This window comes from Aquila chrysaetos, chromosome 2, assembly GCF_900496995.4.
Source record: "Aquila chrysaetos chrysaetos chromosome 2, bAquChr1.4, whole genome shotgun sequence".
In the NCBI taxonomy this organism is placed as follows: Eukaryota; Metazoa; Chordata; class Aves; order Accipitriformes; family Accipitridae; genus Aquila; species Aquila chrysaetos.
The window spans coordinates 4595717-4610747 of NC_044005.1; the positions used below are offsets into that span (position 1 = coordinate 4595717).

The 15031-nt window shown below is 40.9% G+C and overlaps 1 protein-coding gene across 1 annotated transcript; it reads right to left on the reverse strand.

Moving 5' to 3' along the window:
* Positions 1-14129, reverse strand: GMFB (glia maturation factor beta). Its single transcript, XM_030034504.2, has 7 exons — positions 14032-14129; positions 11599-11695; positions 11003-11052; positions 9983-10032; positions 8822-8904; positions 6509-6582; positions 1-3919 (listed from the first exon to the last, which is right to left on the reverse strand). The coding sequence occupies exons 1-7, from the start codon at positions 14032-14034 to the stop codon at positions 3848-3850; spliced, it is 429 nt and encodes a 142-aa protein (XP_029890364.1). The 5' UTR covers positions 14035-14129; the 3' UTR covers positions 1-3847.
* Positions 14130-15031: the final 902 nt, after the last annotated feature.

Below are 15031 nucleotides of genomic sequence, written 5' to 3' on the forward strand. Positions count from 1 at the left end.
TTAATTAAACATTTTATTGAAACCAATACAAGCACCATGCTTAGCAAAAAAGATTTGGTTTAAAGTAAACATGCAATGTGAACTAGCAGAGACTAAACAGCATATGGAAGTTGTACTGGTTACTGATATTTTCATGGAATTGCCAAATTCTCAAAACTGGCTGTGAACCTCTCGCACCTTTTACCACCCACAGCACTGGTGCCAACCCTGACATCTCACAGTACACAAATCACATCGAGTCTGGATCACATAACAAAAGCAAGAGTTTCACTGCACCCCTTCTTATGTCCCATCACACCTCCATTTCACAGTTACTAGTGTATGTATCAAAAAAAACCCCATTGCATGGCATTTCTTCTTTGAACACACTAAAGCAAGGAATTGAACTCTTGCTTTTGCATGTTTGATTCAGACCCCTGTTACCAGTTTAACATTGTTTCTGGACAGCTATTTTACAGTTAAAGATACAAAAATGGGATCTTGGTACAAATGCATAAGATGCTCCTTTGGAGAAGTGAAAAGGTGTCAACACCCACATTATTGCCTCCTTTGATAGATCAAAACAGCATTCATGATACTAGAAACACACTTAAACCATCAAATACCAGCATTTAATTTTTTTTTTTGTTAAAAATATTCAAACAATACAAGTCCATTTTATGGGCTGACATGCAAACTCATGCTTTAATTCAGCTTACCATCAATTAATAGGATTACAAGAGCTGTATCCCAGCCATCTATTCAATATTTAAAGCAAACCAGGTTGTGGCAGAAGTCTCCCTTTGAGAGACCTTTTACTTTAACTCGAGGCCAAGGATTTTATGGCCAACTTACTAACTCCTGAAAAATAGGAGCTCACAATGGAAAATGCTGACTCTCAGACCTTTAGCTACAAAGGCTCCCATAGGTGGCATTAGTTAATTTATGTTGTCCTTTAGTCTGAACCCTCTTTAGAGATCTGAAAATTCAAGACAAATGTATGATTACAGATGGGCAACTCACTAGTAAAGCACAGTCAGAACATACTGGCCTTCTGAACATGGACACACCTGCCTCCCACTGATGTTCAGGGGAAGCAGTATGGAAAATACAGTTCTAAAAATAAAGTGGGAAAAGTATGTTATGAAAACAAGTATTATCTGTGCAGGAAAGATTTTGACATAATTAATGTCTTTGTTTAATCAAGTATTAGCACTACCTGTATCTCAAGAGCCTAGGACAGTAAGCAGCAGACAGTTGTGTCAAAACACTGCATTAAAAACAAGGAAACCACAAACAAGCCTAGAACAGCAAACATCCTCTGCACACTCCTTCTCCAAGTACCTGCAGCTGCGTCCTCACTTCCACAGCTCAGAGAAGGGAAGGAGGTAGAGCTACCAAGCAAGACTGTTTGAAGAATAATACTGGTGGCCTGAGCAGCACCAACATCACCTTTCACAAGAAAGTGGGCTTTAACACTCTCATCAGGATTTGTCTGCTTTCCACAAGATTTGAGGGGCAGCACCCAAGGCAGAAAGTCCTTAACCGGAGGCAACAAGAACATCCGAAGTGAAAGAACTCAGACTGAAAATACAGCCGTAAGTAGCAATATTTTCTTGGCAGAAGGTGGAGTGATCCAGAGATGAAGAATCAAATTCAATCATTTGACTGCAGCAGCTCCTCCCTTCTCCTCCCAAGAGAAACAGGCCCCTTTTACAGTTACTTTTGTCAAGACCTGTGCAACCAGCAGTTGGATGCTGGCAGCCCACCAGTGTACAAGATTATTATTAAGATTATTAATAAAGATTATTAATCCAGTTTTCCCCACTGCAAATCAACCTGAACATTACAAGTGGCAGCTTCCCTCTCACCCACACCGTACTTTGACATGCCTTACCTTTAGCACAATGCCAACAAAATGAGATCCTTGCTGTTTCCAGACTGATGCTTAGAATGACACTATTCTTTAAGCTAAAGTCTTATTTATACAATGTTTGTAACAACAGACATTGTTTTTATTGATCTGTAGTACAGAATGATCAAGCAACAGTTTCATAATCAACATTTTTTTGTCCAGGGAAATAAAATTGTTTTTCCAGTTCACTACGTTAACACAGAAATTTAATTTTAATTTACAAGCATTTCTTTCCCGCACTGAAAGATCAATTTAATTGGATCATTCTAACATGTATTTTGAAAAGCTCCTCTCAAGTCAGATTTGTATACAAATAAATGAGCAGTAACATCAAACTAAGAAGAGATTTACGAACACTGAAGACCTTTGCAAATGAATTCCTTGTGATCTTAGAGGAATTAGTGTTTTAACACTAACACAACATATGTTTACAAATGAAAAATAAACCTTCTTTCAGCAAAGGTTTCACAGCATGAAATACTGGCCTCCAAATTTAACACTGCATTCCTTCTCACCAAACAGATTTGTTAGGGCAGCTGTATTTTAAGGTACATTATCAACAGGAAGCTGCTCTTACGCAGATACTTCTTCAGTAGCACAACAAACACTCATGAGCAAGATAGTGAGATACTGTCACATGAGTACTCCTTTTGCCACTGCATGGGCTGAACATGTCCCATATCAGACAACTACTCTATTGAATATAAAACAGACCTGTAAAAAGACTGGTCATTTATAAAAGTTAAATACTATTTTCACATTAGAATATTTGCTGTTTCAAAGAGATGAACCGTAAGTAAATGAAAATCAAATTATCACTTATGCAAAAGCTTTATCTGGAATGTAATTTTGACCAACAAGCAGTTAAGAAAGGTAGAGACTGTAATTAAAGTACTCAAAAGCTATGTGCGGCCAACTTTTATAACAAAAGAGATATAAATCATTCATTATCACGAAAATCTTTAACCTCCTGACTCCTACAAATGGAGTAGATGACTGGAATTTCAAAGATAATGAGGTTAGCTTTTTTTTTCTTTACAGATGTCAACTGCAACACTAGGCACTAGGAAAAAATGTTACTTGGATTCTTTAACAAAGTTTTTACCAAATTTGTAATAAGTGGCAGTGTAAAATTCTCAAGTCATTTTAAAGCTAACAAATTAAAGGCACACAGTATTAACAGGTGTTTGTATAACAGGAAATGAGCAGAGGTAAACTTCTTAACAGTGTAGTAAGTTATATATGCAAGACATCTGGTACAAGAGTAACCAGAGTTGTAATTCAGCCCTTAGTTATCACCTAGTTCCTGTAAGACTATATTAGCATAAGAACTGGACAGTCAAAGCTTTGCCCTGAAATTTAGTAAGATTGACTCAGTCAACTGAGGAATTACTGGAATGACAAAAATTAGTTCCAAGAATTGAAGAAAGTTCACATGGACTCGATAGAAAGATAAATGGATGGATTTGCTGTACGAGGATTTTGTCTTTTTAATATTAAATGCTTCCAGGGAGTAGTTTTCAAAATTGAGAAGACATTAAGTCAAAAAGTCTGAGAAGTAAGTGACCATACACAATTTCTGCATATAAATGGCTAGTATATGTCATAAGGATGCATTTGTAGCTCAGAAAAAGTTAGCGTCAGCTTCCAAATTATGTTTGTAGATAGCTATAAATCCAGAACTGAACTATTTTAGTTATAGAAATATTAGTCACAAGAGTGCAAAAGGAGTCCCTGCAGAGGAATATTCCCTTTTAACAGGTACAAATAAGGAAACACCTGCAAAGATTTGTTACTTCAAGGAGACAGACCTGCTATTCTTTGCACAAACTTTGCACAAAAGATATACTGCAGGAGACAGATGTAAATACAGTGCATTTTTTAGATGTAAGTATTCATGTCTGGTTCCAGTATTATCAGGATGGTACATAAATACTTATTACAGAGGTTTTCTTAATGGAAGAAGCCCAGTTTCTCACGCAGCCATTCTTCAGTTAGGTCTTCTGTATTTCTTATTTCAAATACCTAAACAAAATTGCATTGCATAAATTCTTGAGGTGATGGTAATTGAAAGGGATAAGCATACAATGCAATCAATACCTTTCCACACAAGTTGTTTGAGCCATAATAAATCAGTAGCCAGCCTAGAGTTTTCATGTGCTTTCTTGAAAGGATCGGTTAATATTCTAAAGTAACATCAGTGCAAAATAAGACTAAGTGGCAAAGAATATTACTTCGCCACTTGAACAAGAAGTTCTTTGAACTTCTTAAGAAGTTCTTATTCTTTGAACAAGAATCCCGTAATTCCTATTTCTAGACTTCATTCTTCTCCTTTAAGAATATGTGAGACTAGCACATGTACTGCATTTTGAAGTTACTCTGAAATGGCACCATCCCATATGCATTATCTCAGCAAGAAGATTGTCTATTTGAAGAATACAAATTAATTTAACCTCTGGGCTGAATTAACCCCAAAGTTCAGGAATTTTGCTCAGCCCAAGACACAGTTATTCCTTCTCTGAACTAAAATAAATCCATAGTATCTAGTAGCACACTGTTTTCCCTGTAAGAAACAAGCCTGGGATACCTTGAAATAGAAAACTTGAAAAAAGCCACCCCAAAACCACCAACCCAAAGCTTTGTGGAAGTCTTAAACAAACCTTTAACATAGCCTTGAAGCAGAAAACAAGACCAAAGACACCAATATACTCTTTCCATATAGACAAGTAACTGGTTTGGGTTTGGTTTTTGGTTTGTTTTTTGGTTTGTTTTTTTTTAATACCCTGGAAGAGAGGCTAAGTTAATTTTGAGATGCCCACAAATTGATCATCTTTTCAGAAGAGTCAAGTAAGTAAATTTTACAAATCCATAGGCCTTCAGATGTGTTCTAGGCAATGAAAACAAGTATTTTAACTGGAGACTGCTGTTACTATTCTGACAACACTGAAAATAAAGCTGTATCAACACTAAATCAGTTACCTTCTAATGGTATGCAGTACATAGCTGCAAAAAGCATGCTCAGGCCAAGAGAGCGAATAGGATTTTGTAACACTCACAAAACAAAGCTTCTCAGTGAACCTGCTGTTTGGAATGAACTTCCTCTTTAGTCCTGCCCTCAGCCATTTTACCATGTTAATCTTCAGGAAACAATTCAAGTTTTGTATCTTTTCTTCCTCACTTCCCATCTCTACTGGAGTGGGCTCTGGACACTGCTTCTTGTATTTAGACACTGATCTACTACTATCAACTAATACTGATTTTTTTTTTTTTTTTTTTAAGTAAAAGATGGGGGGAAACCAAAAATTCAGTGTTGTAAGAACAGAACAGCTTAACAGAAGCCAAGCTCATATGCAAGCCACTGAAAAAATAAGAGGATGCAGTTGAGTCACATGCAGAAATCACACCAGGAGGAAGTCACAGCACGAGCTAAAATGGAACATAGCTCAGTGAGTGGCAAGAATAAAGCACATTTGAAGAGCAAGCAAGCAATCCTAACTGGAGACAGGATATCTTCTCCACCTTCAGAAGGAAGATGATCATGGACCTCTACATCCACTCCTAGGCTTTCATTCAAAAGCCTTTCAAGACTGAATTTCTCCCACTTGACAGGTGATAGTAACTCCAATACAGCTAGTCCCCAGGCTTTCACCTGCTTCTCATCAACTCTTCCTTCTCACTCACTGAAAACTGCCTTCCTCCTCAAGGAATTCTTTTCTATCAAAGATGCTAGAGTTCTCAGGCCTCTAAGATGCAATTTCAACAGACCTAAAAAAAGATTTCTCGGGGCTGTACCGATTGCTTCCATCATCTTATCTTCTGCTTCCCTCCTATTTACTCCTGTCAACCTGACGTCTAATCTAAAACAGAGAGGTCCTTTCTTACGAGGTACAGCTAGAAGAGGTAGAAGTTCACAGTTCTCTTATTGGCCCAACATACATTTTTACTGGGATGTTAAAGTACTCAGTGAGAATAAGGAAGGCCAAAAGGGAACGGTGCTGTTGAGGAATGATGAAGTCACTTCACATCGTATGAAAAACCTGAAGTGACCACTGATTCTATTTAGCTTTACTGGTTGAAACTAAACCTTTAAGAAGTCTAGGCGCCAATTAAGCAGATATTTCAAATATCTCCAAATGACAATTAGGTGGCTTTTTTCTTTTTTTCCCCAATATATATGTATACCTAGGCCTAGCAAATGCAGTGATTTCTTCTGGTCTCAGTACTGGAGGAAGCAAACACAGGAAGATTTAGAATTGTTCATCACTTGGCACATATGTTACTTATTCTGAAGGCTATGTTCTGCAAGCACACAACCCCATAAACCATGCTGCAAAACTAGTCCACTCCATACCATACTAAGACTTCAGTCTATTCTTCCCATCAATAAATTCATTCCCAAAGTAAAGATGTCCAATGGATGTTTTAGTTTTAGAGAACATTGTTCTTCCTGTACTCCAGAAAATCCCCACATAATACTCCTCTCTTCAGTCTTCCTAAAACAGAATCTGTTCACTGTAATTACAAAGTCTCATAACACCCTTCAAGCAAGACACAAAACAGCTTCTGCAACCTGCATTTAAGGGGGAGACAGTTATTTCAACTAGTCAGTTATACCTTAGTGAGTTCAGCTGTCTGTACAAGCTTATTCTTGCTTCCAGCATACATCATCTGCTGTTCAGGCTTACATCCTGTAGTTTTGTGGGAAAAAAAAGGGTTTGTTTAGTTATTTTGACTGCAACACTAAAAAAAAATAATCTTATTTTTGAAAAGAATCCAAACTGAAAGCTGAAGTCTCCATTCAGAAAAGTGACCTATTTCTTTATATACATTATCATCCTTGCTCTTACTTTCATATCTAGTACTTGAAAAGCATTTCCAGAAGTAATAGTTGTGCAGGTTGAATTGGTGGTCTCAACACGCACCTGTATTTCTGCTTAGAGCTAACATCAAACATTGCAGCAGTCAAACTTGAATCACAGCCAACAAAGCAGTAGCTCCTGCCACTACAGTAGCATGCTGATTACACTACATTCAATTCTTCACCCTCTTGCTATTTCTGGAAGATTCCCATGTTTTTGCTAGTTACACAGATCTTTATAGCATATGCCTTTGAGCTGGAGCCAAACTGAGAACTAACAAAGGCAGTTTGAATTTGTTGTTCTTTCCCCTAATCTCTCCCCAAATCCCCCAACTGAACTGGTAGCTCAAGATGACTCCTCTCCCCCACCCCACTCCCAAACACAGAGCAACTTCAGTCACAGTTGAAGTTAACTGCTGTTTAGAGTCCCAATTAATGGTTCATCGTTTCTGACTCCAGTATCAGTTTAACCACTAACTTGTATTTGCAGAAATTTTTTTGAAATGGAGAACCTCAAAAAAAAAAAAAAAAAAAAGGTTTTTCTTTAGAAGTTGCTTGTTTAGAAGTTTCTAGATATTAGCGTATTTTAAATCTTGCCACCCATAAAAACCATTGTCTAAGCTCTCTTTTCCTATGAAGTACTACAAGTCTGCCTGCTTTGCTATTTCAGGGTCTGCCAGGAAGTTTCTTACTGCTGTTCTAACTCACAAAATATCTATCCTTCAGAAGTAACACCCAGAACATTCATACAAAGATTCTCCAGTAACTACAGAAGAATATGCTCACTAGCTGCTAAACTCTTTTACCTACCTAGTTATTCTAGTTCTGAGTAATGAAGGGTAAAACAATGCAATCAGTTTATCTTCTTCTAGAGGATAACAAGGATAATCCAGTAATACCAGCAAGCTACCCTATTACAATTCAGAACACAGATGGAAGCCACAGGAGCAATTCAGCTCTGTAAGTCCAAATCAAGTCACAGGCTACTTGGCTTCTACTAAAATTACACAGTTCCCTGCACAGGTATGTTTATGTTGAGGGTTGCTGTGACACAGAGGAAGCTGCTGCTCTATATAAACATGGGATGATCTAAGATTACAGTCTTTCTCCTCGAACATAATCTGTTCACCCAGCACTTTCACCTGCCCAGATCTGGGTTATGGAGCCCTCTTTTCCTCCTTTTCACTCATAATTGTGACAGCCCTTTAGACCTTCACATCACAGCACTGTTTGGAGAAATCCTCTGTTGCTGTCCATCGCACACAGGCCCCCTGGAAAACCCTCCTCTCAAATCCCATCTTAACCCTTTTACAGAGTCCTGTTCCTTTCACGGGTAGACATGGGTTCCGATGCCCTTCTGAGAAGGAGAGGAACTTCCTCCCACCCAGTCACTAACATCCAAATAGCAAGATAGACAGAGGTGAAGAGAAACCCTCAGGAACAGAGGTTGTATCTTCCAGCCCTCTCCTCACTCATTTCCTGAGCCTTGTCTGGTCATATTTTGAGGATTGCCCAAGATTTGAGGAGAGAGTGACAGGAAACCCATTAGGTTAAGCCTACATGAATAGATGCAGAGTGCTCCAGGCTAGGCTCTTTTCCTTTACAGGAGGGTGTTGCTGAGCACACCCCTGAAAACGCAGTGGGCAGGCACATTTAGAAAGACACACCTTTTGGCCAGCTATGCAGGAAACAAACACTTCTGTTCAGCCTTCAGAAATGGGAAAGAAAGAATCTCTTCTATCACACATCCTAAGTGCCCTAAATGTGAACCACAAAGGCAGTGAAAACCTCCAGCCACCAGGTAGATCTGGGCAGATGGAAGCATTTACACTTGTCACCAGCTGACGGTGAGGATGGAGCTAATACTCTAGAGATTCCTCTCTGCCAAAGAAGGTCTCCAGATAATGCCATAACTTTATAGTGCCTTGCTTCCAGCAGTGGCATAAGCAAATCTAGCCTTAAGCATCTGAACCACTATTCGAGCATTAAGCACTCATTTTATCTTCCAGAGCAAAGAACATTCCCATATTTACAGCCCATAGTAGCTACCATTCGCAATATTCACTCACCAACTGGACTGGAGAAGATAAAGCACAATGGATAAGAAACTCTTCCATCATCATGCTGATACTTGTAACTATACACAATAAATGTTTTTTCTGAGGTTAAAGAAACTAAGAAATCAGTGATTTTATTAGGATATAATCCTCAGTTATCAGAGCTTGATGCAGGCACAAATTAAGTCTTGCATTCTAGAAGGTGCTTTAATTTGGTAAGTACTCTCACTGTTCTCCTGTTTTCACTTCCATGCTTGACTTTCAGAACTGACCCTGCCTGTCTTTACCAACCTCTACCATGAGTGTGAGGGCTGTCTCTGTATTACTGTTTCACATCAGAGCTAAAAATCACCCTTTCATTGCAAATATTCCTCTCCTAGCTTCGTAAAAAGATTTCCCACACCCACTAATGTGTTTCTGGCTTAATGAAAGCCAAATTCTTTCTTTGCAGACTAAGCATTTCATTGTTTCAGGTGTCTTGCTGAATTTGAACTCAAGTTTTAGCTAGTACTCTTGCTTTACAGCCTCCTACTGTACTATGGTCATGAAAGAAAAGATTCACAATGGCATGCAGAACAGTGCCAACCAGCTTTTGCAGATAATGGAGGCAGATATTTTCTTCACTTGTAACTTAAGTATCCCTCTTATTTCATCTAGTTAAAGAATAATTTACTTGACCCTCTTTTTTTTTTTTTTTTTTTAATACAAGGATTCTTCCCTAGATCACATGCCTGCAGCACTCCCAGAATCAATAACTGCAGCAAAACAGCAAGGGCCACACACTGAGAGAGTACCAAAACAGATCCTAAGTTACACAGGCACTCTTCTATATTTAGAAGTAGCCACATATAAAACTGGTACATTTTACTCACTTCTTTACATTAAAAGCAGCGTGGCTTTGCTTTACTTCCCCAAACATTATATAGTCTAAAAGGAAATAAAATCTCAGGAAAGGCTTAAATGTGTCAACAAATGGAACATTCCAAATTGTTTCAACAAGTGGGACAACTGTTCAGTGCATCATAAGAACTGATCCCTAGGTTATGTCACAAATAAAGGGTCAGTAAAGTTGCACTACAGGCAAGTATTGGCCTAAAAAGGTGAAGTCCAACTTTGAACATTTTGAACAGCTTCCAGGAGTAAGAGCAAATGCCAGCAGCACAAGAAGGATATCGAGGTTGTCTCTCAGGCAGCTCATCTTTTAGCTCATCGGGAGAAATACCCTGGTAACATTAAACACAAGCAATATTTGAACAAATGATCTTGCACTTGAAGGTATACTATGAAGGCTAAAGCAGAATAATGGAACAGTGAAATAGCTGTAAGTTAGATGTACATCTATGGTTGAACTGATAATGATCTCTCACTCAAATTACTAGAGCGGTTTAGGAAAACCTGTGTGCCAATAGATTCCTATGACTAAACACAGAATTAATGTTAGCATGAATAATCATCCCTATTTTAAGCATAATGAGTTTAGAAAACATTTTTGGCTCTAGTTGGATATGCTAGCAGCTACCATGCTTTTCTAACTCTAGTGCTAAACAGAAGAAAGCAAGCACACACCAAAAAAGTATCTGTTAAAATCAGCTACGCAAATGGTGCTTTTGAAAAATTCAGTCCTTCCTCCTTGAGCAAGCAAAAAAAAAAAAAAAAAAGAGTCCCTATTCTATTCAGATATTACATTAACTTCTACATTCTAGGGAATAAGAGCTACGGTTAATGCTCAAATCCCTGGGAAGGATTTAATTTTGCCCTATGTACCATTAAGAAATACTACATGCTGGGCTGACCTTATTATGCCACCTATCAAAGTTAGAGTCTGCAGAGGATTAGCAATCCTAGCTTCTAATTGATGGCAGATCAGCTCAGAGCCAAATATGCAAACCTACGTGGAAACACAGCAGAAATCTCTTCAAAAAGCCAGCAGGTGCCAAAGATGCTTTTTACACAGTTGTATCATAACAGCTTTAAAATAACTTTTTTGTGCAATTAATTAGGCAACTCAATTGCTTCTGCATAGTTCCACTATTAATAGTGCTGTGCTTTACATGCAGTGACCATGCATTTAAATAAGCTCATGACCCAAATTAGATTAAGAGTTTGATAACAATTTGAAACTAAGGCAGTACCTTAGAGACAACAATACATTGCAGGCTGAAGATATTCTTATTTACAATTCATTTAACAAACCTCATGCTCCTCATCCAGTACCACCAACTGCTTATCCTTGTCGATTTTCACTATAAATCAAAATAAAACATAGATCAATGTTATTTTTCAATCGATTAATGCAATGCACGTATGAGGCTTTTTAACATTACCCCAACAAACATATTCCTTGTGCTTCCATTCTGCTTCTTCAGTCTATCCCATGACTTCACAAAATCACTGAAGGGAAGCACACAGTCTAAGCGCTGTTCATTGCAATACACTCTTCTCAAATTTCAAAGACAGAAACGTCAAACTCCCCTACTTAAAGGCTACAAAACTTACAAACTCAAAATGACTGTGCCTTGACATTTTTTACTATCATTTTACAAACAGTGGTAGACTCTGAGCCAAAATTAGGTATAAATAGTAAGAGCAGATGCAGTTTTGTATCATAAGAACAGCACTGCTTTACTGTTAAAATTACAGACAGAATTTGAAGTACTGAAGTCCATACAAGAAACAGCCTCTTGGCTCACATTTATCTGTTACAGCAGCAACGTTACATGGGAAGGAAAAGAGGAGATAGGATTTTCTGCAAGACCTTGCAATTTTTGTCAGACATGTTTTTAACTTACTTATAATGGCAGCATTGTTGGTTTCTTTACGAAACCGGAATTTTCTCAGTTTCTCCACCAGGTCTTCAGCAACATCACAAACCACCAGAGATTCACTCTACAAAAAGGAAATGGCAGAGGGGAGGGAAAGATAAATAAATCTTTCTAGTAAACAAAAAAAAAAAAAAAATCCCCATGTCACACATGTGTGCGCATAAACCCTACTAAAGTGGAACTGCATGCAGCTTGTCCAAAGTTTCAGAACATCTACATAAAACAGAAAAACCATGGATGAAAGCAGTTTTTAAAAACATAGTAACAGAACACTTATCTGTTTTAATATCCCTCCTCAAAGCCACACAGTTAACTAGAAATATTTTATTAGCTATTCCTGAAGTGGGATTATTCTCATAGCTCTTAGAAGTAAACAAATTTTACAGTTCATTTGCCAAGACAAGTCCTGAAAGAAGGAAGCCTGTTAAAGTGGCAGTAAACTGGCTAAAGTAACTTCAGCATTTAAAAGACTAGGACCTACTACTAGTATTTCAGGAGAACCCAGACAGTAATCAAGGGTCACTGCTTATTTTTACTCACAAAAATACTACCTGAACTTTTGAGATTTACACACACAGAAAGCATTTAAGACATTTTAATCAAAAAGCACGCATACTTTTCCCCCCTGTGCTTATATGCTACTAACTCCAAGTTTTCAGAAGAAATGTCCAGATAACGTATTAGTCATCACACTGAAGATGGGGAAGGAAATGATTATTTCACAAGCAGCCATGCAGGTTACCTCCCATTACACATGCAATTTTTAAACTGTACCAAGCCAACCACTGCCATTTCCTGAGCAATATTTTATCCACACAGCCTCTATCACCACAATTAAGAGATGCAAGCCAGCTAGACGAAGAAGTTATTTAACATCTCCAGCTTATTCACATTATTGTATTTGTAAATTCCTAAGGCATTAAGGCTTTGGTGCCAAAACAACTGTATTTCAAGACTTCTTTAAAAAAATTGCTCAAATAAAAAAAAATAGTTGCAAGATTACCTATCCCAAGATCTGCTGAAGAGCTGTTTCACTGAGACAAATCACTGCTTACAAATCAGAAGTTACTACTTAAACTCTGAGTTCTGTCTCCTTGTGTTCAACATTGACTTGTTTGTAAGATTTTCATCAAAAAGCAGAGCACTGTCTCTCCCTCCCCACTTCCAAAATCACCTTGCAAATATCCTATGTTTGTTGTTACTCCTAAAAAGACTTCCACCTTGACCAAATTCTGGCACAAAGCCTTGTGCCTCTGCTTCCTTTTAACAGCTGGAGAGGAAATCAGGCTCTGCTGTGAAAGGACAGGTCAGGCACTGTGTGCACAGCCTTTGTTATTTTGCTTGCTCCCCTAAACTTTAAATTGTTCTTGGCTCCTTCTGATCCACAAATGTCATTAATACCCACTCTCACTATTTCAGGAGGTCTCTACTTAAAAAAATAACAAAAAAAACCCCAACAACAACAAAATTCAGGACTGCATTTCAAAACTGAAGTTATATTCTGTATCAAATGCTCTTTGCTGAAGGAAGCATTTCTCCCAGTCCTCTGGGCTCAGCAGTTTCCTATCATCTTCCAGCAGGCACTGCAGGGTAAGCAGTGCTCTTGCTCATACCTGTGCAGTCACAAACATAAACCCCTAAGTTGAAGGCTGTGCCTGCAAAACACATGTTGACATCAGATTCAGATCATCTATCAGGGCTAAGCTGGCTCAGCAGTGCTTGGTTTCATAAAAACTAAAGAAAGTCAAGTCAAGAGACAGGAGGACTGCACAGACAGTGGGCACACCTGCCAAGCAGCACGGTGGGGGGGTGTTGCTGTTGGTTAACCTCAGCCACCATTCATACCGGCATTATGCTTCAAGATTTTCAGAAACCGATTTAGCCGTCTGCCGAACAGCCGCTGGCAGGGCAGGGTCACAACTTCCTTTTTAAAACAGCTGTTTCTTCACTCTCCCCCCACAGGCTGCCAGCGCCCAGCAGAAAAACAACTGAGGAGGTCCCTTGGCCAGCGGGGCAGCAGTTGAGCACGGCAGGACCCGGGGGGGGAGGGTGTCAGGCAGGGCCTGAGGAGCTTCTCACGGCGGCACCTTCGCGGGCAGCACCCCTAGACCGAAGGGCACCGGCTCACCCTGAGGAGACACCCGCCCCCGCTCCTCCGAAGGCACTTGCTCTCCCCTCAGAACTCCCTCCCCAGCCCGCCGAGCCCGGCCGCGCGGGGACACCGGCCTCACGACACCTCTCCCGCCTCAGCGGAGGGGACCCTCTCCCGCCTCAGCGAGGAAGACCCTCCCTCCCCAAGCCCGCACAGACCGTTGGGGTTCCCCCCGGCCCGGCCCGGCCCGGCCCGGCCCGGCCCGGCCCGGCCGCCTCCCCCCCTCAGACAGCGCGGGCTCCTCTCACCATCTTGCGCGCGCGCCCAACCGCCGACCGCTCGCGCGCCAACAACGGAAGCCTCCGCCCGCCGCCGCCGCCGCCTCCCTCGCTAGGCTGCGCACCCCACTGCGCCTGCGCCGGCGGGGACCCCACCTCCCCCTCTCCTCTGACCAATCAATACCGCTGTCCCAGCTGGGGGGCGGGTAGCGTCACACCGCCTACGGGTAGCGGGAGGGTTCAAGGGCCGCGGGGTAGCGGCTCGTTGCCGGGCGCGTCCCACGTGCCGCGGCGCCGCAGGGGAGGGAGGGAGGGAAAGGGGCGAGGGCGCGTGGCGCGGCGCCACGTGATGCCCCGGCCTCGCACCCCGCCGTGCCCCTTCCCGTTGCTATGGCGCCGCGGCCCCGCCCTCCCGCGTAGTCATGGCAACGGGGCGGGGCCGTGTGCAACGGGCGGGAAGGTGTTTCCTCACGTACGGCCTGTCAGCTGTGGGGGCGGCCGGGCTGCCCCCGGGGACGCGGGAGAAACGGGCTCGGAATCGGGGAATTCCGCTTCTCAGCGGTTAGTGTGCGTTAAGGGTGACAATATTTAAACCCTGATCCGCAAAGGATGCTCCCTGTGCCAAGGCCGGGCCGGGATATCAGCCCATGGGCAGGGTCAGGAGCAGGCCTCGGGGAGGGTGACCAAGGTTAGACGAGGCCATTAAGGCCTGTTAGTAACTTCACATCCTTTGCTAAAACGCTGGAGAATACACACAGAAAAATGGCTGTCAAATAAGCCTCAGCTGCAGTGTCTGCCTGAAAATTCAAGCATGAGACAGAAATCAGTAGGTTCTGCCACTCGTGGTACTTCTTGTTTATACAAGTTGAGTGTAATTCTGGAAGTAAACCAGGATTTGGAGCTCACAAATCACAAATACAAGCTGCAAGCATGAGGCAGACACTTTTCTTCCATAATAGGCTGTTGGTGGAGGGATGTCTTGGTGCTGGAGGAAATATCTGGCCTTTTTTGTGCTGCTGGAAATTTAAGC

Bases quoted from the DNA above. Each gene is read 5' to 3' on its own strand.
- GMFB (XM_030034504.2), bottom strand. The intron at 10,033-11,002 runs GTTTGTTAAATG...TAATGTTACCAG, and splicing joins TACTGGATGAGGAGCATGAG to GGTATTTCTCCCGATGAGCT. The intron at 6,583-8,821 runs GTGAGTGAATAT...ACAAAACTACAG, and splicing joins TATCTTCTCCAGTCCAGTTG to GATGTAAGCCTGAACAGCAG.